Consider the following 27,649-nt stretch of genomic DNA (forward strand, 5'->3'; position numbering starts at 1 on the left):
TATTGTGAATGATAGTTTGGATTCCCTCTCTCTAAATACAAGAAAGAGAAATTCAATGTGGGCCATATGTATAGCTAAGTATACATCAAACCTCTAAACTCAGCTGTTTAGAGGTTTGCAATACAGAATTAAATACACTGTAGTTCCAGTTATCTCAAAGTGTTGAGTACACATGTAAGAGTACTCAACACTTTGAGATAACTGGAACTACAGTGTATTTAATTCTGTATTGCAACTCTTGTAATGAACTGGCCTTTTGAAGTGCATATTCTATCCCTTACATAGTCCCACTGAAAACAAAACAAACAAATAAATAAATAAATAAAATATGTAAGGATGTATGGTCACAACTCAACATGACCAAGAAAATGACTCTTTTTCGACATCACCACAACATATTCAAGGAATGGCCATCCAAAGTTTATCATTGTTTTCAAAATACAAACAAGCCCAAGGTAAAAAATTATGACATTCCTCTAACTGTGAAAGAGTATTATTTTTCTAACATATCAAAAAGAGGTCCTTTTGTTTCCCAAAGAAAAATGGGACTAATATTTCCCAGTGTGAAAACATCACACACGCATAGATATATATTCACTCTGAAGGGGGGGGGGCACATTTCAAGGTGTATATATTCAGCAGATAAACCTAAAACCCCAAGTTTGGCAACTGTCATCATTATTAATATCAAATTCCTGATTTGTACCCTCAGGGGTGTACACAATATTAAGATGATACTATATGAAAAGTTTACATCATTACTAACTTTCTGTTGACATTTTGATCTTCTAAGGCACTTCTTACTGTATCAATCCACCTAGATCTTGGTCTTAGTTTGACAACTGTAACTGTCTGTATTCCCTGAAATGCAGAATGTTGTTTCATCTAAAAACAGAAATATGTTGGAAGCATCCTCTTCTTCCATGTTTTCAAATCTTTTCTTTCAATCACAACTTCTAAATGAACTTTATCAGTTTTAGTGAATTTATGTGACTCCTACCCATGAAAAACTGTAATTACAACACACATTCATGAACAGCTGTGTCTCATGCCATTATTTGACAATAGACAACACAAGCCAATTCTTGGCACACTGAGTGACCTATATCTCATAGAACTCACACTTTCTGAACCAACTGAGGAGTACCACTCCAAACTTCAGATATTTTAATAACTTATAACATTACTCAAGGGTTTATTGAGAAGTTCTAGGACATTCTGTTAGGCTTATGTTTTTCAACACCACCCAGGTTCGTTAATCTGATTATATCACCTCTTGATATATTTATTATCAGATGGATTATTTTGATATACTTACCTAATTACTCACTGCACATGAATCACTGACTCAAATTTTACTCACCGTAATACATATTATTGATTATCAAAAACGAGCCATATGGTTGCATTCCAGCAAAGTGAATTAAACAGACATAGGGAATATTAAAGATCCAACCTTATTTCAAAGTGAATACACTCAGAAATTTTAAAAGTTTCTCTGGTGATATTTTTGAAATTTTCAAAGTTTCTACATGAATTCGGTTTTGAAATAGATCTTTAATATCTCCTATTTCTGTTTAATTTACTTTGCCAGCAATATGAAGCCATATTACTCTTTTTTTGATAATTACTATCATGCACTAAGCAAGAGTTCACTTATGAAAAATACAACTCTCTGGCATAAGACTACACTGATAATGAATGAGTTTTTGTACACTTAAGGTTTCTTTATGATCTCTGAGGAGAACCAACTAGTTCATAATTGCTGTCAATCAAGTGAAACCATTATCAAATGCACTAATAAAAGGCAAATATACAGAGATCTAGGCAGCGTTTATGTCCTTTTAGTAGTGCATGCTATGTAACTCCTATGCCAAGGATTTATTCTCATACGCTCTCTGGTCAAATTTTCAAATCTTTCAGTTTCTACATGTATTCAGCTTTGAAATAAGGCTGGATCTTTAATTTTATCCCCTATTTCTATTTAACATATTATTGAGTTTTAATGTTGAACTTCACTACCAATTTGACAATGATTAGAATGAGACAGGTATGCACAACATGTGAATAACTGTCCTAGGTTAGGTATGTATCAACAATTTGGTCTGAAAAACATTTGCTTTTAAAACACCAAAAACTGTTTTAAAGAAATCCTGTATATAAGAAAAATATATAAGAGCTATAAGAAATATAAATAAATATATAAAAACAAAATAGCTATTTCCCCCCCCCCCAGCCTATATATTCCCCACTGTTGGGTAAAGGACACTCTCATTGTGGGTCCATGGTGACCCATTCCATCTTGGGAGAGTGTTTATACATTTGTATAAATGAATGTATGAAGCTGAAAGACAATCACAAACATCCATGCTCAAAGCAGGATTTGAACCTGCAGCCTTTTCCACAGCCAGCTTTCCATACTTTTTACTATTATTATTATTACTATTATTACGGGCAACTCCAGGGAGTCATTAGACTCATCGAGGGAGGCCCCAAATCATATTCATCACAACTATTTGACATTCATACAGTATCTATCATACCTCGCCTTAAACTCATTCACTGTCACAGCATCCACCACAGACTCAGGGAGCGCATTCCACTCATTCACTACTCTAAAAGTAAAGAACCCAGCTCTAACACCTTTACTAACCACACTTTTGCCCAGTTTCCATGGATGTCCCCTAGTCCTCCCACAACCAGCCCTGTTCTCAAAAATATCTTCTGAATTAATTTTATAGAAACCCTTCAGTAATTTGAATGTCTCAATCATATCTCCCCTCCTCCGCCTATCAACCAATTTTTGCAACCCACAAATCCTCAACCTGTTCATTCCACAGACCTGCTATCATCTTGGTCACTCGCCTCTGGATCCTCTCCACCTCCTCCCCATCAAGAAGAAACCTAGGTGACCAAATCTGAGCACAGTAGTCTAGATGGGGTCTTATCAAGGCTCGATAGAGAGGAACAATAACCTGCTTGTCTCTGCTTGTCAACGTATTCTTCAGCAACCAAGTGATTTGATGAGCTGTTTTGGTCACTTTTGTAATGTGTCCACTAAATTTCAATTCCTTATCTACCAACACTCCTAAATCTCGTGCCTCATCAATTTCCTGGAGCAGGGTTCCACCAATGCAGTAAACTGCCGCCAATCTTTTCACCCCAAAATGCATAACCTTACATTTTGCCACATTAAACTGACATCCATTCTCCTTAGCCGAGACCTCCAATCTATCCAAATCATCCTGCAAAATTTTGACATCATCTGCATTCACTATTGCCCTACCCAACTTCGCATCATCCGCAAACAAATGAACTGTTCCTCTCAGATCATTTCCTATATCATTTATGAACAAATTAAACAGCAGTGGTCCAAGAACAGATCCTTGTGGCACACCACTAGTCACAGGCCGTCTTGTGGACTCTACTCCCGAGTAAACCACTCTCTGATATCTCTCCGTCAACCACCCTCCTATCCATCTCACCAACCCTATGTCCATTCCCATATGCTGCAATTTACTGATTAGAATTCCATGTGGAATCCTGTCAAAGGCCTTGGCAAGGTCCAGTAGAATCACCGTAAACCCATTACCCTTATCCAGTTCAGCCGTCACTGTGTTATAATACGTGAGCAAGTTACTGAGGCATGACCTACCCTTCACAAAACCATGCTGTCCCCGATACAGTATCCCATTTTCTTCTATCCAATCTTGTATTTTCCTCTTGACTATTTTCTCTAAGACCTTGACAATGATTCCTGATATGCTAATCGGTCGGTAATTTACAACAGCAGTCTTGGAACCACCTTTATGCAGTGGAACTATTTTCCCCTCTTTCCACCCGCTCGGGACTAACCCAGACCCGAGACTCAAATTAAACAAAAACTTTCCACAGTTTTTGTTTAATCACTTTCCATAGTCAAACAAGGTAGCAAACTAAAATGGTGAATTTCAGTTTGCTGCCCTTGAATTAAATGAATTTTAATTACCATCATTATTTTACGGTCTATAACTGGTGATGTATTATTTTCATAACATCTGATATAGAACAAGAAGTGTACCAGATAGTATGACAAGCCAATGCAATTAATATTTCATGATTACTTTTCAATCGCTAATTTTCTCCCAAACTTAAATTATTTGTCATATCTCTAATCTGATCACCTCTTACATTTTCATCTTCTAGAACAGAGGTCGGCAACATGGCGCCCGCGTTGAATTTTTAGTGCGCCCTCAGAGAAATTATTGTAAACTGCTTTGGAGCTTGCAGCGGTAATTTTGCAGCGTAGATCGCAGTATATCTGAGAGATAGATTCATTACTAGTATGTGCTAAAATGCAAGAAAACATGAAGAAAAAATGCAAATATAATACATGATGGTACAAATTAAGTGAATATTGAATCCAACATTATTTCATAGCCGAATATAGAAACTATAAGAGTTTCGTGCCGAATATATAGAAACAAAAAGTTTCGGCGGATACAAGCATAAGTAGTGCCTTATGGGCAACTCATAGTAAAGGTGGAGCAAGCTCCAGACCTCTTTCCTTAGTATTTTCCATAAATGTAAAGCACATCTTGCAGAGGTCAGCAACCTTTTTAATATGAAGAGCGCAATATAGAATTCGAAAATTACGGAGGGCTCATGACACAGGCATATTTTCTCTCATTTCAGGCTTAGTAATTCTATGATTAGTTGTTTTTAAAAAAAATGAGATTTCAAATTTTAACATTATTTTATTTACCTTGCTTTTACAACATATTTTTATCACATATGAATGAATATAAAATACCATAAAAAATAAAATTAAAAAATAAATACAAAAAGAATATTGATGTTAACAATTAGCATGTATCTGTTCAGATCAGATGCGAGCGCCTTGCTTTATCAATCATAATGGCAAATGTATTTGTTTATTATGCAATAATAATGTGGCTATTTCTAAAAAATAGAAAGACATTTCAAAACCACTCATGCCAATTGCAATTTAAGTTTAATTATTTAAATCAGGAGGAGTCGGCAATGCAGCGCCCACCAGCTTCATGGTGCCGGCAGTATTGCACCCTTCATATTAAAAAAGGTTGCCAACCACTGTTCTAGAACATTTCCAACAGAATCAACTCATCTATATCTTATCTTGATCTTCTTACAGGTCATTTTCTTGCCATTTTAGCTTCAAATGCTTTATTCTTAATCTTTTATCTCCTATTCTGCTTTAAGTAACTATAGTTACTTATATTAGTTATATTATATATATGTAGACATCCCTGAGTATTAACAATGCCAAGTTCTTGTCAGATAACTTTGTTTTCTTAATATGGTTCTGACAGTGATAACATCAGTTCTCATCCCTAATTCTTCAGAAAATTCTGATAATTGTGATTTCCAGTGTTTGATTTTTTGCTATATTTCTAACCAAACAACTCTCATATCTATAAATTACAAATGGTTTGAACACTGTTTCACAGACTGTTAGTTTGATTTGGCTGATTTTTCTCTTTACATATAAATTTATTCAACTGGCTTCTCACTATACCAGGCTTTAACTTATGTTACTGTCTATTCTCATATTTAATTTTCAACTCTGTTAAAAAAATGTGTGCCTAAATAGCTAAAATGTGTGACTTATTCAATAAGTCCACTATTGAGAATGCAGTTGATTCTTTTCTGGTTTCTTACAAATTTTCATAGTTTCAGTTTTTTTATTGCTGATTTTCATACCAAATTTGTCGTAGAAATAATTTAATTTCACTAAAGATTCTTCGGACTTGTAGCAGATTTATTTAAGAGAATAAAGTCACCACAGAGTAAAGAACTAAGTTTAAGCCTGTTCATCTTTCAAACCTAACTGCCAATTTGCAGCTTAAGTATTAGGCTATTTATCACACTATATACAGTTCCATTTACAATATACAGATTTATATTTTAAATCCTAGGTACTGCAGATGCATTTTCAAGATCAAAACAACTTCAATAGATATTCTTCCCATGTTCTTTCTATTACTTGACTATTTGTCATAAGGTAAAAATCTGGTGGTGGCAACTCTTTTGTACTGAAAGCCTCTTTTGATTTTACAAACATATGGACAATAAAACAAAATGACAATGGGTGAGTAATATCATTAAGCATGAGATGCTTAATGATATTAGAAGAAAATGCTGTGGAGGATATATAAGGAGAAAGGTGACCAACAAACCCATGAACAGTACAAGGCTTAGGCAAGAAAGGCAAAATCAAATTATGAGAAGAATCTAGCCGAGCAGGCCAAAGAAAATCCCAGAGCGCTTTTGTGATTTGACAAGTAAGAGAAAGAATGACTATGGAAGATTAACCTTAATGAGTGATGACACAAGCAGATAAAATAGTTAAGTTACTGAGTGACCAGTTTGCAAGGGTATATCATCCTAGGTAAGGTTACTGATTTAACATATGTGACAGGCACTAATGTAGGAAAGAGGTGGATGAATTGGAGATTTTTAGGATATTGAAGAATCTCAATGTAAACACAGCTGCGGGATATCTGCTAGGGTTCTGCAACAATGTGGAAGGTAACTGGCAGTGCCTCTGACTAGGTTCTTTAATTTATAGTTTCAATGGAGTGGAAAGAGGGCAAAGTAATTCCCTTGCATAAGGGAGGTTCTAAGACTGCAGCAGCAAATTATAGAACAATCAGTATCTCAGATGTGATTGTAAAAGTACTAGAAAAAATTGATCAAAAAGAGAATTCAAGACTGGGTAGATAACAATATGATACAGTATGAGGGTCAACATAGCTTTGTGAAGGATTGGTCACATGCCTTTCCAATTTACTAACTTTTTATAATAGAGTAACAGCTGAGTTGGGTAAAGGTACATAATGATTTTGCTGGATTTTGCAAAGGAATTGACAGAACATCAAATGGAACTCTGTTGTAATAGATTTAACGGTATTGATATGAACTATTATTATTATTATTATGTGACACCTCCAGGGAGCCCAAAGACTCATCGAGGAAGAGTGTGCCAACAGCATCGAACGATTGATCTCCGTCCAACTACTAACTGAGCTCAAACTTGCTTAAGCTATTAGTAGCAGAGGCTCTACCAATCGAGCAACCTTTGCTGGCTAAACTATTTATTAACTTAAAAAAGCTAATATTTCGCTAGTATTATATCCAGCATCTTCAGAGCACACAACACAAAGTTTGTTACAAATGCAAGACAACCACAATCCGGTGTAACAGTGGGGCTAGTACAAGTAATTGCAGCGTGCAACACAAGACTAAAGTCCTAATAGGGCTCCATCTAGGTTAAAAAAATAAATAAATAAAAAAGTAGTTCAAAGTTTTGAAATAGTAGTCCAAATAATAGTCTTAGAAAGTTTGAAAAAAAAATAAATAAAATAAAAGTAATAAATATTAATTTGGTCTTAGGATGACTGTCTCCCAAATCTTTGGTAGATTTATACAGCCATACTTGTTAAGGTTGGAGTATGTTTTAAGATTTCTGTTGATTCCAGGAACAACCTCTCTGACTTGTAGAAGCTTCTCTGCATTACTTTTGTTTTTTTCCAATTGATCCTGTGTGCTAGGGTATTCAAAGCATGGCCTGCCAGACCCGACTTGCCATAGCAAAAGTGTCGGATGTCCACAGTTCTTCCTGTCCGTTAGTAAGCTTGATGGCAAGAACAGGGCACTTCATAGACTCCTGGATGTGATAAAGGAGTGCATTTGTCCTTAGGTGAACGGATGAGAGTTGCTAATTTCACATAAGGTTTAAATACGGTGCGCAGTTGGTGTTTGTTAAGCATCCTAGATATCTTTTCAGATGTGCCTTTAATGTATGGATACCCAGAAATCCCCTCTATCTACCACAGAAGACTACAACAAAACTATCACCATCCCATACATTAAAGGCACATCTGAGAAGATATCTAGAGTGCTTAACAAACACCAACTGCGCACCGTATTTAAACCTTATGTGAAATTAGCAACTCCCATCCGTTCACCTAAGGACAAATGCACTCCTTTATCACATCCAGGAGTCTATGATGTGGCCTGTTCTTGCCATCACGCCTACTAACGGACAGGAAGAACTGTGGACATCCGCCTCAGTGAACACAAAAAATATATCCGACACTTTTGCTATGGCAAGTCGGGTCTGGCAGGCCATGCTTTGAATACCCCAGCACACAGGATCAATTGGAAAAAAAAACAAAAGTAATGCAGAGAAGCTTCTACAAGTCAGAGAGGTTGTTCCTGGAATCAACAGAAACCTTAAAACATACCACAAACCTTCACAAGTATGGCTGTATAAATCTACCAAAGATTTGGGAGACAGTCATCCTAAGACCAAATTAATATTTATTACTTTTATTTTATTTTTTTCAAACTTTCTAAGACTATTATTGGACTACTATTTCAAAACTTTGAACTACTTTTTTATTTATTTAACCTAGATGGAACCCTATTAGGATTTTAGTCTTACTATTAAATAATACCAGCAAAATATTAGCTTTTAAGTTAATAAATAGTTATTTTCTTATCCATCTGTGTTCATATCAATACCGTTAAATCTATTACAACATGTCTGACGAACACATAAGCCTATCCACACGTTCAAATGGAACTCTGTTACAGAAATTAAAACAAATGGGGATGGATATGACACTGGTTAAGTGGATAAGAGGATGGATGGATGCCTGATGAAAGTCGTGTATGGAGGGGCAGAATCGAGGCAAAAAAAAATGTGACTAGTTCTGTGCTGCAAGGGTCATGCTGGGACAACTGCTGTTTAATTTGTATGTAAATAATATAGCAAATAACCTGAAAGCAATATTCAGTTGTTTGCTGATAAAAATTAGGTAGAGTAATATATAATAGTTATATATATATAACTATAATAGTAATAGTTAATCCAGGCAATGTGGAGAACTTGCAGGATGATGCAAATAGGCTGTCAGCATAGGCAAAAGATAATGGGTATCAGTTTAATGTGGAGAAATGTAAAGTTACGCATTTTGGGATAAATAGATTACATGCTGTGTACCATCATGATGGAACTCTACTCCAGGAAATAGTTTAAGCTAGATTTGATGGGGAGAGGGGGGGGTAGACAGAGAGTTAAAGTTTAGAAAGCATATTGCTAAGGTAGCCCATAAGATTGCTTGGCTACTGAAGAACACATTAACAAGTAGAGATAAGAAAGTTGTTATTCCTCTTTATAAGGACTTGATACGTCCACGTCTGAATTACTATGCTCAAGAGTAGTCCTCCTTGGTTTCTTGGGATGAGGAAGCGGTGGAGAGGATTCAGAGTTGAGTGACCAAGATGGTGAGTGGCCTGGAGTGTTCCCTATGAAGATAGACTGTGGGCGTGTGGACTGCAGAAGTTGGTTAGGAGAAAAAGAGTCGATATGATAGAAACATTTACGTTGCTTAAAGAGTTTTATAGGATTGATGCAGAGGACTATACTTTTTTCTTGAAGAGTTGTGAATGAGTGGAATGGGTTGCTAGAGTCTGTGAGTGCTTTAAATTATATATTTAGTTTAATCCTTTATCCAAGAGTAAGCAAACAAAGTTTGCACCTGAAGTATCTTCATGACTGAGGCAACTAGTGCCAAAGGTGGGCTGAGTTCTCATCACTTTCCTTACTATCCCATAATGCAAGGCACATCTTCTTGGGAAACATATAATGCTATGCATTATGGGAAGAGGTCACTACCCCAGACCGGTTTCGACCTTGATTGAGGTCTCTTCAGTGAGAGCCAGACCTAGAGGTGATACCAAGGTTGAAGCAATACAGAAGTCATATTTACATATGCCAGTTGCCAAAAGGTGTCACACCTTATTATTAAATTACTCAGGATTAGAGAAAGATGTTGGAAGTTTTTTTTCACTTGGTTAGACTATCTCATCTCCCTTTTACCCTCTTTTACCTTGTGGTGTCGAGGGTTTATTAAATATCGGACCTCAAAATGTTCCCAGGATAAGGTGGTAATGCCCAATGTGCTGGTGTATCCTATGTCCTGTAGTGTTGAGTTCTCAAGGCTGGTTTCCTGCTTTGCGGGATGAAAAACCCCAGGATAAACTGGGGGAAAAACCCTACTGTCCATGCCCAAGACCGGCTAACTTGGCTATGGCCGAGAAAGATTCTTCGGCTACTCACGTCAACGACGGGAATCGAACCTAGGACACTCCTTCCCCAGGCATAAGGTTGAGAAGTGCACAGCCACTAGGCTAACCAAGCGGACTGGCTAGACTATAAATTATGTATTTAGTTTAATCCTTTATCCAAGTGTAAGCAAACAAAGTTTGTGCCTGAAGTATCTTCAGGACTTGGGCAACTCGTGGCAAAGGTGGACTGAGTTCTCATCACTTTCCTTAGTATAAAATCTGTCCATGCTTGGAATATTGCTCACGTTTCGTGTGGCACATTTAAAACTTTCCTTAAAATCCTTTTTGTACAGAGACAATGATCCCTCTCCTACAGATTTGCTTTACTATGTCTATTCTACAGGTACCCCCATGGTCACTGCTGCAGCGAACTGGCAACCATTATTCCTCCACTTTTTTATTGCACATGTTAATAAAAGAGCAGCAGCCGCACAGCATCCCTTCACTGAGCAACTGCAAACATAATGAACTAGCTTCTACTCTTCCTCTTTTATTCCATCCACCTCTGTCATCTGGAACAGCCTTCCTCATGAAGCATTCCCAAACAACTACAATCTGCAGCTCTTCAAAAAAACACAATAAAATAAAATAAAAAATAAAAAATTTATTTCAGTTCTCATCTTCACCGCACACATGGTTCTGATGTGCTTATAGGTCTCTCAACCTCTTGCAAATGGGATCAATATAAAAAAATAATTAATAATTAATATTAATCATTAACACATTCATGTCAGGAAGTGTTTTGCACATTTATCGTACCCATGGGACTTCTCATTAATGTTTGTGTGCTGCTTCCACGTTGAGCAGGCTCACTGACACAAAGTTTATACAGCATGTTGTTGCAACTCTTTTGGTAGAATTTTATTTGAAGTTAGCATTCATGATCTGTCTTAATGAAAATTTCAAATGAAATTGAATAAACACTTATTTCATGTAATTGAAAATTTGGAGACAATTGTTTATAGTTAGATACTATATGGCGTTACAACAAATGATTTTGCTCGCGTTGTCAGGAAGTGTTTTGCACATTTATCGTACCCATGGGACTTCTCATTAATGTTTGTGTGCTGCTTCCACGTTGAGCAGGCTCACTGACACAAAGTTTATACAGCATGTTGTTGCAACTCTTTTGGTAGAATTTTATTTGAAGTTAGCATTCATGATCTGTCTTAATGAAAATTTCAAATGAAATTGAATAAACACTTATTTCATGTAATTGAAAATTTGGAGACAATTGTTTATAGTTAGATACTATATGGCATTACAACAAATGGTTTTGCTCGCGTCTGTGCAGCATAGTTTCTGTGGGAGGGAACGTGTTTCATTAGGTAGTGGTTTTTTTTTATCCCAGTTGTCTCTAACTGCACCACTATTTGTTAACAAATATATTACACACTGCAAATATCACTGGACCTTGTTCAGTGATACAATAAAACTACTTGTTTTTCTTGCATCTGCAGTATAGTGGCTGTTAGGGAGGACATGTTATTCATTATATAGGGACAGCTGCTTCCAGTCTTCAGATGGTATAGATGTAAGGAGTAAAAACTGAAAGTGAAATAAAGTAAAATGTATGAAAAAAGAAAGAAACATACATAACAAGCACAATAAATTTTACAAGATGATTTGCTCCTCTGTCAACTTACATGTATTCCTGCCACACCCACATGAATGACCTCATCAGCATTATTAGATCACAGGATAAGCCCCTCCCTATAGTTATTTACTGAGTTAGCAATGTATACAGTTACTGTTTCTTATTGGTTAGTGATTTATATTTCGCAAACAAATCCCTTACTATCTATTCATAATTTTTTTTTTTTTAAATTATAATGCAAATATAAAAATCTGTAGTTTATGGGATCATGTATCCTTCACTCCACCACCATACAATATCACAGACGTAGATTATTCATAATCCATTTTAGAGTATTGAAAGCATTTTTATTCATGCCTATTTTTTCTCTTCCTTATATTTGCTATTCTTTACATCTTTTAGTAAATCAAGCATAGTAACTAATATATAATAATAATAATAAATATATCATTCTCTTTAATTATTGTTTTTTTAATATATTACTCCTCCCCCACTATGTGGGATTAGTTACAATTGAAGAAACTGTCATGAAAAGTGACATTTCTGATGACACGCAGGAACGAAATTGCTGGGTGACACAGTAATTCCGCTTGCTCTGCCAGATGGTTAGGTTTGTGGTGAGAGAGCTATGATCACCTTGACATGAACATATTAATAGTACTGGCTTATCATGTGTATTAAAGGATTTCTTAATTCTGAGCCATTTTTTTTTTTTTAGTTCAGTTTCATTTTTTTTTATTTTTATGTTTTTGCTTTAGTTCAAATTTTGATTCTGTTTTATCATATTTTGTAAAGTAACTGTTCATTGTCATAATTTTTTTCAATAGATTTTTATGAAAATTATCCTAGTTTTGTGAAAAAGCAATATTTGTATACAGTGTTCTGCATTCTTCAAGTTTAAGAACCATTGCTCTAAAGCCCATCTTTACTATCCTGACAGATATTTTGAACTGTTGATTCTCATCAGAAATCAAGCATTAAATATCTCAGTAACTCATGCTTGAAACACATGCTACTTTCATAAATGAATTCTAATCAATGTATAAATAATAATTAAAAGAAAATAACTAAAAATGCTTCAGGTTGACAAATGAAAGTTTCATTATCTCAAACAAAAATTTTTAAAACTTTGAAGGAAAACATTTTTTGGTCTTGATATAAAATACTAATAGATATTTATTATCGTTTATGAATTTTCATTGCCAAATTGAAGCCTTTCAGTCTTTTCTTCATTAATAAAGAAAAACGCATACTCAGTAACATAGTAAATATATAAAACTCAAGAACACAGCTTAAAAAAAAAAAAAGTATAAAGTTCAAATTACCCATTACGTCTCTTTATCTTCTTTCTTTTATTGTGATTAGTGTTATGACTTTCTATATTATGGGACAATATCAGATTATCATCCTGAAGAAGAAGTGATGACTTGGAAAAAAGCAAAATGCCTCCTAGAAATTTTAATTCAAATGTATTAAATTCATCAAGGTTAAGTTGTTTGTTTTCCAATGTTTACCTAAAATATAAAACAGTTGAGTAAAATTTATTTGTATTCATGAAAGTCTCTTTTCATAAATTTGACAATCATCCAAGATGTTAGGTACTAATCAGAAAATTATTGTCAACATGCAAATTGATAAAAAGAGAATGATTTAGATCACCTTTTATAGTACCTAAATTATGTCAGAGTTCTAAGATTTCAAACATACATCTTAATATACATCCTTGAAAAGCTTCCTATACTTTCGAAATGTCAGAACAGGTCATTATAAAATGCTATGATACTTCAGCAAACAAAATTTTAGTTGTCTGGCTAGATTATATTTACAACCAAACTTTGAACAGAACTCAAAAGGTTTTGTGTTTCAAAACAGTTTCTGTGACACAGACAAACTCAGTGGTCTCAATCAAGCTGTGTACCTCTGATATCACAAGGTCACAGAGTTTATTGGTTTCAATGGCAGCCTGAGATTGGTGTGATCTGATTTTTCATGAGAAAGTCTCATTAATAACAATCAGATGGTGCTCTAGGCTGTCGATGCATTTTTGCCAAGTTTAGGAGTTGTTAAACTGGAGGGAGTCATAGTAAACAATTCTAAATATTTAAATTGCATTTCTTTGGGTTGAGGTCCATTATATTTTATTTACAAGAAATAAAGATAAAGTGAGGAATACAGTGAGGGATGACAGACTTACAAACATAACACCCTACACTCAGTCTCCTATCCATACCTGGCCTCAATAGTTCCCCCCTGCAGCCACAGTATCTGGTCTCCCCCTCCAGTCACGAGCTGGCAAAATACGTGGCTGGAGGTTTTGCTAGCTGATCGGGAAGCCTCCAGGTTCATTACTACCTGGTTTGGTCCTGTGTACTAACCAGTGGCCAGCCTGCAGAACCGTTTTACTGCTGTACCCTCAAATGGGGGATCTGAGCCCCCCCCAATGAGATTGGCATGTCTTTGTCTTTGAGAGTATCATTCTCATTACATGTGGGAAGAGTAGGGGGTGACAGAAATTAGAACCCTTGCTCTAGCGACCAAACATGGCTGTAACTACTTCAGGTCTCTAATAAGCAAAGTGGTGGTGTTTCACCGGACAATGAAATACATCTACCACCTAGAAATATCTCCATATTTCAGCATTTCTAGTTGAATATCATTTACTCCAGCTGCCTTTCCACATTTCAAGTTTTTGTACTCCTGTTTGCATTCTTCTTGAAAATTTTCTGCTACTTTTCAGTTAACTTTTGTTTAACAGTCTTTCAAAGTAATTACTCCAGATTTCTTTGATCTAGGGACCAAGAAGATCTAGGGTGTTTGGGGAGTGGTTCAGGTTATCTGGTATTCTGGTTGGCATGTGAACAATTTCTGTAAGGTCGTTAGTGATGGCAAATGTTTCAGCATCTCTGCCTGCTAGATCTGTACAACTGGAGGAGGAAAGCCAGTTGGAAATCACCCTCTTAGGACATTAAAATCCCCTAAGAGTGATTTCACTATTAAGGAAGTGGGAATGGAGGAAAATCAATGTTTACGGAGAGGAAATTAAAGAGCTCAGAGTGGTTGGTGGCATTAGGGTAGTGATAGAGACAACAAATGAATTTGAGTGGGGAATGGAGATTTTCAACCAAAAAAGGTGAAAGTCGGGCAATTCTAGGTTGTTTACGCTCTGGTAAGTTGTATCAGAGTGGGCATATGCCACCTATGGGTCAAAAGGAGTTAAAGGGTGTGTGTAGTTTAGAAAGTTCAGATGAATAGTGCTGGGGAAAGGTGAAATTTGAGTTTCTGCCAAGAAGAGTAGGTGGGGTTTGGTAGACTGGAGATGATAGTGGACACTATTGAGGTTGGAGTTGAGGCCACGGATGTTAGTGAAGTGGTGCACAATAGCAGATACTAAATACTCCTGTTGTGATTTTCATTTATTGGTTAATTTGAGCAAAAAACACTTAAAATAATGATAAAATGTGGAAGCACAAGTTTATAGTAACTTATTCACAGGTGCCACCTGTATATTTTTGGGGGGATTTGTGTTGAAACAACTAAGGTTATGATCATGGCTAGCATATTACTTTTATTAACTGCATGTTTTCTTCTGGCAAGTTTCTTATAGAGACTCATATATACCAACATTCTTGGACATAAGTCTATCAAGTGCCTTTTGATGTAAATATCATCATGATATTTACATCAAAAGGCACTTGATAGACTGCCACATGACAGATTGGTTCACAAACTGGGAAAGATGGAATGGTATAAAAGTTCACTTACTTGGACTGCGAAATTGTCTCTCTGAATCATACCAATAAGTTGTGTATGTAAATGAGAAGTAGTCCCAGAAAAGAAAAGTTGAGGACAGTTATAAGAAGCGATGCTGATGTTAACTCCCTTCAGAAAAAAATTAAATAAACAAATGAGTATAGACAAATGAATGGGATTGCAGTTAATATGCAAGATGTTGCACATGGAGTGGAGAGGTATAAGAAGACTGTCTACTGTATTGGTGAAATGCTTCAGGGATGAGGTATGACATCTTCAAGAGTGTTGCAAAGACTATAACATGGAAAACTGGGGATAAGGATGTCATTGTGCAATTGTGTAAAAAAAACCACATATGGACTACTGAGCTCAAATTTGGTCACATAGTTTCCAGAGCGGATTCATAGATGAATAACTAAGACAAGATCAGGACTCTGGTTATGGAGAGAGGTTGAGGAAATGTAAAATGCAGAGTTTAGTGAAAAAGGGATGATATAAAAAAGCTATTTAAGTTATTGAAAGGATTTTACCAGATTGATAGAGAAGAAATTCTATGTAATGTGGAAGACATGGGGGAGGGGAGAAGAAACAAGAGGCCATTCCTTGAAGTTGTGTAAAGATACGGTGAAGGCATAGATTTTTAACATGGAGAATTGTGGATAAGTGGAATACATTGATGGAAGAATGTGTTTTGAATACTAGGAGCGTGAATATGATAGATATGTTGCTTATTGAGACTTCTCACGATGACTCCAATGACTCCATGGAGATTTGTTATAATAATATAAGGAGCTATATTTATCATATTGTTGGATCATATGTGTTATGATCCATCGAGTCGTTTCCAACTCCTGGCAACTCCACGAACATACACTCTCCATTCCGATCTGTCCCTGACCGTGTTTTTCAAATCCTCCAAGCACACTCCAGTTGCTTCTTTAACTCCATCCACCCATCTAATTCTTGGCCTTCCTCTTCTCCTGCTTCCATCAACTTTAGCAAGCATCATCATCTTCTCCAGACTGTCATTTGCTCGCATAATATGTCCGAAGTATGACAATTTTTGCTTGATGATCATAGCTTGCTTCAAGTGGGCAAATTTAGCTTTATTCTGTCACTGATTTATTGGTTTGCTTTGCAGTCCATGGTATTCTTAGTAAGCGTCTCCAAACCCATAATTAAATCTATCTTCCTTCTTTCACTCTTTCTCAGGGTCCAACTTTCACATCCATACAGAACCCAGGGAATACCATTGCTTTCACGATTCTGATTTTTGTTGCGAGGCTAATATCTTTATCTTTAAAGATCTTGCTTAAATTTGTCATTGCTTTTTTTCCCCGAATAATAATCTTCTTCCAACTTCTTCGGTACAATAACCATCTTTATCAATTCGGGATCCTAGGAACACAAAATTCTTAACTGCTTCCATTTTCTCCTCATCTACTTCAAAATCATTAAGTTCACATATTACCATAATTTTTGTCTTTTTGAGGTTAAGTTTAAGACCATATTTAGCACTTTCTTCTTTAAGTTTCATAATAAGTTCTTTCAAATCTATCACATACTGAAGCGCTATTATTTCTTATTTATAGAACGGGCTATAAGTAGCTATGCTCAGACCACTTTCATTTATTTCAAGGATATGACTTGAAACCATATCAACATACAATTACTCAATAACAAATATGACTAAATCTTAATGGTGATATGCATAAGAAAGCTTCTATATCAGAATAATCATGTAATTACTTCACCAGACTGTGCAAGAGTAGTGTTTCTAAATAAAAAAAACTTCCTGTGATATTACTTGATTCAGGTATTGAACTAATATAATTGATATCATATTGGTATATATTTGTCCACCACATGACAGAATATATTGGTCTGCTGAGGCTGAATATTTTTATTTATTTATTTCTTTAGTGATTCTAAGATTCTGAACTCAAGAAGTCATTCAAACTCACAATATACAAGTCACAAATGGGCAAAAGATGAATAACAATTTTGTGCATGTTTTCAAATCTTATAAAAGAAAAACCTTATCACCAGATTTAAAAACCAGCAAACTATATGTTGGAAATACTTTTGAAAAAAATATTGTTTCAAAGGAAAGCAGCAGAGAGAAAAAAAAAATACAAAAATTTGTTTTGTGAGTATGAAGATGAACTGTAAATGGGAGATGGAAACTTACTATACATGAAATGAATGCTTATGCTAGAGAGTTTACTGAATTGGTAAGAAATATTATAAAGTTAATACTTATTTTCATAGATGATAATACATAGAATGAAAGAGCAAACTGTTTTAAAGAAACTGCAGAAATGACACATGTAATATGTTCATCATCATCATCAAATTCCTGCCATGTACCCTCAAGGGGTATACAGGATATGACAGTACTACATGAAAAAATTACATCATTACTAACTTCCTATCTACAATTTTCCTCCAAATAAGTCTGTTACTTGTCAAGACTCCAACATTATCAGATCTTATATTTCTATCGTCTAAGGCTCTTTGTACCGTATCAATCCACCTATATCTTGGTCTTCCTCTGGGTCGTTTTCCTGCCAACCTGGCAGAGAACACTTGTTTTGCTAGTCTTTCCTCTCCCATTCTATTTAAGTGGCCATACCATCTGAGATTAGCTCTGCTAACGCATTCCTGGATGCTGACAATGTCAAGTTCTTTCCTAATATCCTCATTTTTAATATGATATTGCCATTGATGCCATCTGTTCATGCCTCTAATCTTTCTCAGGACTCTCATATCTGCGGTCTCTAGTCTTTGATCAAGTGTTTTACTTCTGACCCAGCTCTCAGATCCATAAGTTAAAACTGGTTTGAACACTGTCTTGTATACAGCTAATTTAGTGTTCCGACTAATTTCTTTCTTATTCCATATGAATTTATTCAATTGACTTCCCACGATACCAGCTTTGCTGATTCTGTTGTCTATTTCTATATTTAGTTTACCATCTTCAGTAAAAATTGTACCTAAGTAGCTGAAATGTTTTACTTGTTCCACAGGTTCTCCATTCACAACACAGTTAACATTTTCAATGATTCTGCCTATTTTCATTGTCTTTGTCTTTTTATTGCTGACCTTCATACCATATCTATTACAACAGCTATTCAATTTAGTCAGAGAATCTTGCAGACTTGTAGTGGATTTATTTAGAAGTATAACATCATCCGCATAAACCAAAGAGCTGAAATTTTGATATCATGTTTAATACCACTTTCCTTTATAATGTGATCCATATAGATAATGAATAACAGAGGGGATAATGTACATCTTTGTCTCACACCAGATTTAACATTAAACCATCTTTCTGTACTTCCTTCAATTCTAACTGCTGACTCACAACTCAAATAAAAACTAAGTATTGCTTGATATAATGCCCCATTGACACCATATAACTGCAGCGTATTGAATAACTTCTCTCTTGGCACCTTGTCATATGCCTTTTCCAAATCGACAAAACTTAAATACAGATCTTTGTTATATTCCCATGCTTTCTAGACTATTTGTCATAAAGTGAAGATCTGATCAAACAACCTCTATTTGTCCTGAATCCAGCTTGTTCTTCACCAAGCTTTTCTTCCACAATTCTTCTCAACCGTTTCTCAAGTATACTTGCATAGATCTTGCCAGGAACACTCAGCAGGGAAATACCTCTGTAATTCTCACATTCAGTTTTATTTCCCTTTTTATATATGGGTACTATGAGAGCTCTACTCCAATCATCGGGAATTCGTCCCTCTGTCCAGGCTTTCTGAACTATGCAGTGCAGCCACTGTAAGACTCTTATACCACCACACTTCAGCATTTCTGGTCGAATATCATCTACTCCTGCTGCCTTTCCACATTTCAAGCGTTTGATGGCTTTTTCTACTTCAAGTATGGTGTTTTTTATCACTGTGCTGTCATCACTGCTTGTTTCATTTAGCAGTTTTTCAAAGTAATTACTCCATACTTCAAGGATATCTTTTTCTCCTGTTTTCATTTCACCTTTATCATCTCTAATTCCTTTTACAGCACTCTTTCCTCCATTCCTAAGCTTCTTCAACAACCTCCAGAATATTTTGCCACCTTCTTGATATTTATTTTCTATATTCTTGCCAAAGTCCTCCCATGACTTTTGTTTAGCTAGTTTTACACACTGTTTAGCTTTCTTACATTTGTCTCTGTATTCTGTAAGAGTAAAAGCTGACTTATTTGCCAGGAACTTTTGATATCCTTTCTTCTTTTCCTTCACTGCCTCTAACTTCCTGTGTCCACCAGGGAGTTCTGATTTTTTTATCCTTGCACACAACCTCACCACATGCCTCTCTGGCAGAATCAATCAATGTTTCCTTCAGAGTTTGCCACTGAATCTCCAAGGTTTGATTCCTGTTCTCAAACTCTTTCATTTTCTTTTCAATAATATTTCTGTATTTTAGTCTACAGTTCACATCTGAGAGCTGCTCAACTTTTATTCGCTTTAAAACTTTCTTACATGTTATTCTTTTCAATATGAAATTCAATTTTATCCTGCTCAAGACTAAATAGTGATCACTTCCAATTTCAAATCCTCTGTACACTCTGGTGTCCTGCACCAGGGAGAAAACATCACTATCAACAATAACATAGTCAATGAGACTTTTCTTATTCCTGGCCTCTTCTCTCCATGTGAATTTGTGCAAATTTTTATGTTGGAACATGGTGTTAGTAATAACCAGTCCATGTCCTGAGCAGAAATCCAACAGATATTTGCCATTATTATTAGCTTTGCTCTTTTCTTCAAATTTTCCCAAAATATTTTTGTATGTCTCACAATCATTTCCTACTCTGCTATTTAGATCCCCAACAAGGACCAACTTTTCCTTTTTCACTGTGTCAGTTGCTTTTTCTAAAGCCTCAAAAAATTCCTCAACTTCTACCTTAGTAGAACCTTCAGCGGGACCATAGGCACAAATAAGTCTCATTGTCCAGTTCCCCATTCTCATATTTGTCCACATTACTCTACTTGAGACTGACTGCCATTCAAGAAGATTAGCCTTGTATTTTGTGTTGAATACTATGGCTACTCCTTCTTTTCCTTGATTATCATTGCCTGAATATAGCATTTTGTATTTATTGCTCAGAAAGATCTCACCAGTTTTGGTCTTTTTTGTTTCAGTCACCCCTATTATGTCGATCTGGTACTTATCTAATTCCTCAGCTAGCTCAATTTCTTTGCCATTCAGGCTTCTTACATTGATAGCACCGATCTTTAACTCTGGTGATGTTGAGATGGGGTTTGTTTTCAGATTTGTTCCAGTAGCTGACTTTTCACTGTTCGCCCTGGTTCCCCGGCGAAAACAACGGGGGCCTTGTTTAACCGGGCGACGCCCCAGCCGGCATGAAATTTGTTTATGCCATATGTAATATGTTTATGCCACAAAAAAACAAAACAAAACTAAAGTTATCCCAAGAAGAAAAATCTCATCTAAGAATCTGGATATTATCAAAAGCATGAGTGAGAGAAAAAAGTTTTCTCCAAGAAACAAGGATTAAGTTTTGCTAGCAAAAGTTATGAAGAATTCTTGCCCACTCTGACTGATGCTTATAAACAAAAGATTTAGCAATGAGACACCACGTACTAAAAAAATTGATTTAATGATCTTCTGCAAGAAGTAGTAGTATATCAAGATATAATTTTACTGCTTAATGTACTGTTTAAATTGTCTTTCTTATTTATATTTTTAATTTATATCCAATCTAAAAAAATATAAAATCTAAACCACCAGTCCTGTTGGTATCATCAACAGGTGTATAGCTGATATTATTACTAGCTTCCTATCAACAACCTGTTTTTAAAGTAACATGTCAGTCATTACTTTGAAAGCAAAGATCTTACATTTTGGTCTTCTAAGGGACTATTAACTGCACCAGTCCTACTAGATCTTAGCCTTCCTCTGGCTTTTTTTTTCCCCTCTGCCATTTCATCATGAAACAATTGCATAAGTGACCACCTAAATTTTATAACAAATGGGACATAAATCATAACTGAGTCTACTGGTTCCTCTTCTCCTTGTTCAATCTGACAGTTCATACTGAAGATTATCTTCCCTTGATACTTAGAGGGATAATGATTCAGTATACATCTTTCTTTTTTTGATAAAAAAGACAGCAAAATCAGTACACCAATTACCTATTCCAATAATATAAAATTACAATATTTTGAAATATTGGATTTTACAGGCATTCCCTTTGGACTAACTCCTAAAAGAGAACTTCTCACCATATTTGGAATGTCTTTCTTTCTGCACTTTTCTTCTCTTCTAAAGCCTCATTTCATCTTCCTTTCCCTCTTTTACCTTGCTGTGTCGAGGGTTTATTAATCATCACACCTCAAACCGTTCACAGGATAAGGTGGTCAGCCCTACGCCCCAGTGTATGCTATGTCTAGTGTTGAGTTCTCAAGGCTGGTTTGCCTGCTTTGCAAACCAACCTTGAGAACTCAGCTAACTTGGCTATGGCTGAGGAAGATCCTTCAGCTTCTCATGTCACTGATGGGAATCGAACCCAGGACACTCCTTCCCCGGGCATATGGTTGCAAAGCACATAGCCACTAAGCTAACCGTGCGGACACCTCTTCTAAAGCCATAGTTCTTAAAACCATAATCTTCTCTGCCCAGCTGCATATAATGTAAAGCCTGTAATAATTATTAAAATATTACAGGTATTACAGAAGCTTAAGAAAAACAATTAAACAGAAAATCTGAGAAATTTTTTGATCTGACTAATACTAGGAAGTTAAAAATGAATTTCTCTAGCTATCAATGAAGCATGGAGGCTTAGGACTTCTAGTATTTAAATTCTGATATTTAAGTAATTAAGCCTTAAAAAAAACCATAAAATATTGCAGACTTTCTCTAATACTACCTAGGTTTTCATCTCCTGCTATTTGGAATAAATTATTACAATGGCCGAAGAGCTGAGATTGTTCTGAATTCTGGTACTGATATTCTTTCCTTTAATAACAGTAGAACTTGGTATAAAGAAATATTTAACCTCTTCTACCATGAACTTGCACAGCTGGGCACTAACAATGACACTCTGTTTAATAACTTACTGAAGATCCAAGGATACCCTAACTGGAGGGATCTTGCTTGAGAACTGAATATGGCTGTCTTCTACTAAACACCATGAAATAGAGGTACTTTAACATTGGAGATTTCATTTTGTACTACAAACTGGAAACAGTACAAAATGATTTATACAAGAGATTATGTAGTGTTGGACATTGCATTACTTACAACAGAGTAGGGTGCTTTTTTTTTGCAATCCCCCCCCCCCACCTGTCAGCAAAAGGAAGAGAATTTTGATTTTTATAATTAATAAGTTAAAATATTATTTATGAAAAGTTAGGAAAAACATGACTTTGCAAACCAGCAATATGACATATAAATGATTTTCCAATATTGCATTATCGAAATTTTATCATTCAGTCCAGTGATATTTTTATATTTAGAAAGAAGCATTCTAGAGACTAAGTGGAATAAATCACCCACATTATACAATATTTACCAGGAGGAAGTAAAATTCTGTCTATTTTTATTATGTGAAGTTTTCACATTGGGTTTCAATTTCCATACTATTATTATTATTATCTGAGAACTCAAGGGAGTTAAGGACTCACTGAGGGAAGCTATAAATCCCCCAAATCAGCTGTCATACCTTCCCTTAATATATACTCGCAATCTGTCCTCATAATCTAAATCCCATAATCCAGATATAATCTTTGTAACTCTTCTTTGCACAGCTTCTTTATCCCCTTGGAATCCATAAGACCAGATCTGTGCACAATAATCCAGGTGTGGTCTTATTAAAGCCTTATAACCCTGCTAATATAACATGCTGCTGGAACTCTAATCATGCCAAAGTGCATAACTTTACACTTACTAACATTAAATTGACCATTTTTGTTTGCCCAAATTTCCAGCCTATTCAAATCATTTTGTAAGTACAGAATATCAGTAGCATCCCTCATTGCCCTGCCTATCTTTGCATCATCAGCAAACAATTGCTCTGATGTTAGACCCTGCCTGATGTCATTAATGTATAGACTGAACAATAATGGCCCAAGGACAGAACCCTGAGGTACACCACTGGTCACCTTAAATCTGTTAGATTCACACCCACTGTATACCACTTTTTAATATGTCTTGCAACCATCCTCTGATCCAAGTCAAGAGTTATATTCCAATCCCATATTCTCCAGTTTATGCAACAGCTTTTCATGTGGTATCCTATCATATGCCTTAGTAAAATCCAACATTATCATAGTGCATCCATTCCCTTTATCCAACTTGGCCATAACACTGTTATAAAATATGAACAAATTTTTAGTAAACCCATGCTGTTCCTTGCGGAATACAGCATATTTGTCTACCCATTTCTGTGTACAAGTTCTTATCAACTTCTCTAAAATCTTCACTACCACACCAGAGATACTGATAGGTCAGTAGTTAGACAGATCAGTTTTTTCACCATCCTTGTGCAATGGAACTATCATACATTCCTTCCATTCCTGTGGTATCATTCCTGAGCTGAGACCCAAGTTATACAAACATGGGAAAGGCCTAGCCAATTCAGCTGAACATTTCTTTAGCAAAATGCTGATATTTCATCTGTCCCTATAGACAAATTCTTATCCAGGTTATGTAAGCTCTTCACACTCATTTTCATGAAACTCTAACTCTTCATCCAATGTAGCAGTAGCATTGTGCACCATGTAACATACACATGGTTGATACATCTTAGAAAAGTGAGCATTCAACTGAACAATCTCATTAGCTTCCGACACTCGAGTACCATCTGCATTTAATAAATTTATTCTTTCACATTCATTCTTACTTTTGCTTGCTGCACAACAATAAAATTTTTCTGGATTGCCTTTAGCTTACATGGCCAATTGCTTTTCATACTCTGATTTAGCCAAACAATACTCATTACTTTTCTGGCCTGAGTCATATATTTCATAACTCCTTTCACTCTTATTCTCACAATATTCTTTCCACATCATCTTCTTCTTGTTTAATAAGAATAAATGTTCTCATGCATTGCTGACATTTTTCCCATTCAGCAACTGATACCATGGGACCAAAGATAGTGTTCTCCTGAGTTGATCATAATTTCCAACTTTTGAAGTTCAGTATGTAACCTATTTTAATCGGAGCATCAATACAATTAGATACTTCCCAAGAAAGCACAGCATGATCACTGTCACTAATTGGTGGTAAAGTAGCCATATTGTTAACAGAGATCCCTTCTGACACTATGAGCAAATTCAACTCTTTGACCTCGAGTTCCTTCTTTTACATGCTGCTTGAAAAAAAGTTGTCTCCCAACAATTTCCTCTTCTTTCTTATCATGAGATTTCTCTTCTACCCAATCAATGTTTGGAAAATTAAAGTCACCCATAATGATCACTCCCTTGGTACACAAGGCTAAATTGGCAATGCATTTCTTCATCCCCTGCAACTGAGCTGCCAGCCCATACCAACACCCCCGTCATACACTTCATTGTTAACCTCCACTTCACACCAAATAGACTCAAACTCAGTGCTACATGGGACATTGTTTTCTTGTGTTTCTGCTCCAACTGGACTTAAGTCATCTGATATCATTAGTAGTACTCCTCCTCCTCTCCTATCTCTTCTGTCATTCCTAAAAATAGTAAACCCATTACACTCGATCCCACTTACCATATCTGATTTTGATAGCCAAGTTTCACTAATGCCAACAATCTTAGGCCACATTGTATTCAATAAAAATTCAGTGGCCTTATGGTCAACTGCAGGGATGACAGGAGAGCAACTGAAGGCAGTTAACTAAGATAAAGCTGGAAATCAATCATCTCTGGATTTTAGTTTCAATTGCTCTTGTGGTTATTCAGCTGCGTGAGAAAAAGGAAAAAAGATAGCATTTGGCTACATGACCATATAAAGGAGCTAAAGCCTTTTTCTATCTATTCTATTATCCATCTGTCTTTTCATTCTCCTAATACTATCAGATTCAAGAGAACCTGATAGTATTAGGATTACCTATATCACTATCCTCCCCTTCTTTCTCCTCTCCTTGCTCCTTCCCCCTGATGCTATTAGAGTATTCGAGGGCTAGGGGTGAGTCTTTCCTATCTTGCTAAGTCATTTCATCTTATGCAGCCGCCGAAGAAGGCAAGCTAGTCTCAATAGGTGCCGGTCCCAAGCCTGGATAAATGCGAGGGTTGATGTCAGGAAGGGCATCCGGTCGGAAAACTTCAATGCCAGCTCAAACTATGATTATGAGTCGAAGAGAAAATGATATAAGGGCTAGGGCATACCCCTTAAGCGACGCGCAGCCACATTGCCCTACAGTTGCGAGAAATGGACAAGGGCTACCACATCAAGGGCGGGTGCGGTTAAAGAAGCGAGCCCAGCAGGTGGACAGGATGTTGCGAGTGGGAACACTGAATGTTGGAAGCATGACTGGAAGGGGAAGAGAGGTGGCAGACATGATGAGGAAGAGGAAGTTGGACATTTTATGTGTGCAGGAGACAAGGTGGAAGGGGGGAAAGGCAAAGGGACTGGGAGATGGATATAAATTGTTCTACTCTGGAGCAAATAACGAGGGAAGAAATGGTGTAGGAATTGTGGTGTGTGGCAGAATGAAGGGTGAAGTACTGGACGTAGGTAGAAGGAATGACAGGATCATGAGAATGAAATTGGGTCTTGGAGAAGAGTGGGTGGTCGTATTATGTGTATATGCCCTGCAAGTTGGTTGTACAGCAGAGGAAAAAGATGAGTTCTGGAACGTGTTAGATGAAGAAATGAGGGAATTGGAAGAAAATGAGATGGTGATTGTCGGAGGAGACTTGAACGGACATATAGGAAGACAGAACAGAGACTGTGAAAGGGTGCATCGTGGCCACGGAGTGGGAATGATGAACCAGGAAGGAGAGAGGGTTGTGGACTTTGCAGTAGCGTTTGATCTGGCAATTGTGAACTCGTTTTTCTACAAGAGGGAAGAACATTTGATAACATTTAGGAGTGGTAACAACAGCTCACAAATTGACTACATTTTGACTAGAAGAAAACATCTTAAGGTTGTGACAAATTGTAAAGTAATTCCAACAGATCAAGTAGCACAACAACACCAACTGCTGTGCGCAGACTTTAAAATAAGATCGAAGATAAGAACTTCTGGATGCCGTAGGATGAAGACAATCAAGTGGTTTTGCTTAAAAGAGGAGAGTGTGAGGAATCGTTTTAGGGAGAGGGTGTTAGAGAGGATTTCGGATGGACTGGAAAGTGTACAGGATTGGTGGAAACGTAATTCAAAAGTAATCCTGAGCTGAGCAATTGAGGTGCTTGGTGAGACATCTGGAAAGTTTAGAGAGCAGAAGGAGGGTTGGTGGTGGAATAATAATGTACAAGTGGCAGTGACAGCGAAGAGGAAGGCAAAGCAGAAGTGGGATGAGTCGATAGTGGAAGAGGACAGAGAGGTGTACAAAGAGAGAAGGCAAGAAGCCAAGAGAGTTGTGGCACAGGCGAAGGCCATGGCATATCAAGATCTGTATGATCAATAAGAAACAAAGGAAGGAGAGAGAAAAATTTACCAACTAGCGAAATGTAGAAATAAAGCAGCAAAGGACATCTTACATGTGAGGCAGATCAAACACGCTGAAGGAAGAGTATTATGGAGGAATGTAGACATAAGAAACAAATGGAAAATATACTCTGAGGGACTTCTGAATGAGGAAAATGCAAGGACTCTCAGAAGAGATGGGCAGCCTTCTGAGAGGATGGTGCAGAACATCAGTAGAGTGGAAGTGACAGAGGCCATGAAGAGGATGAGGAATGGAAAATCGGTGGGCCCCGACAGAATTCCAGTGGAGGCATGGAAGGGACTGGAGAAAGAGGGAATTGACCGGCTGTGGGACCTGTTTATGAAAGTTTGCCAACAGGAAAATATACCCGAGGAATGGAGGGAGAGTACTCTTGTCCCTATCTACAAGGGTAAAGGGGATGCACAAGCCTGTAGTGGTGAGGTTGTCTGCAAGGATAAAAAAAATCAGAACTCACTGGTGGACACAGGAAGTTAAAGAGGCAGTGAAGGAAAAGAAGAAAGCATATC

General features: G+C 36.5%; 1 protein-coding gene across 1 annotated transcript in view; it reads right to left on the reverse strand.

Moving 5' to 3' along the window:
* Positions 1–27,649, reverse strand: part of LOC150104463 (uncharacterized) — a 95,018-nt gene that overhangs the window by 28,049 nt on the left and 39,320 nt on the right. Inside the window, exon 4 of the mRNA XM_090395644.1 lies at positions 13,078–13,201. Within this exon, the coding sequence (XP_090251770.1) occupies positions 13,078–13,201 (124 nt within the window). The remainder of the gene's footprint in view (positions 1–13,077; positions 13,202–27,649) is intronic.

Source organism: Typopeltis vanoorti, chromosome 7 (genome assembly GCF_054136105.1).
Source record: "Typopeltis vanoorti isolate ZY-2024b chromosome 7, IOZ_Tvanoo_1.0, whole genome shotgun sequence".
Lineage (NCBI taxonomy): Eukaryota > Metazoa > Arthropoda > Arachnida > Uropygi > Thelyphonidae > Typopeltis > Typopeltis vanoorti.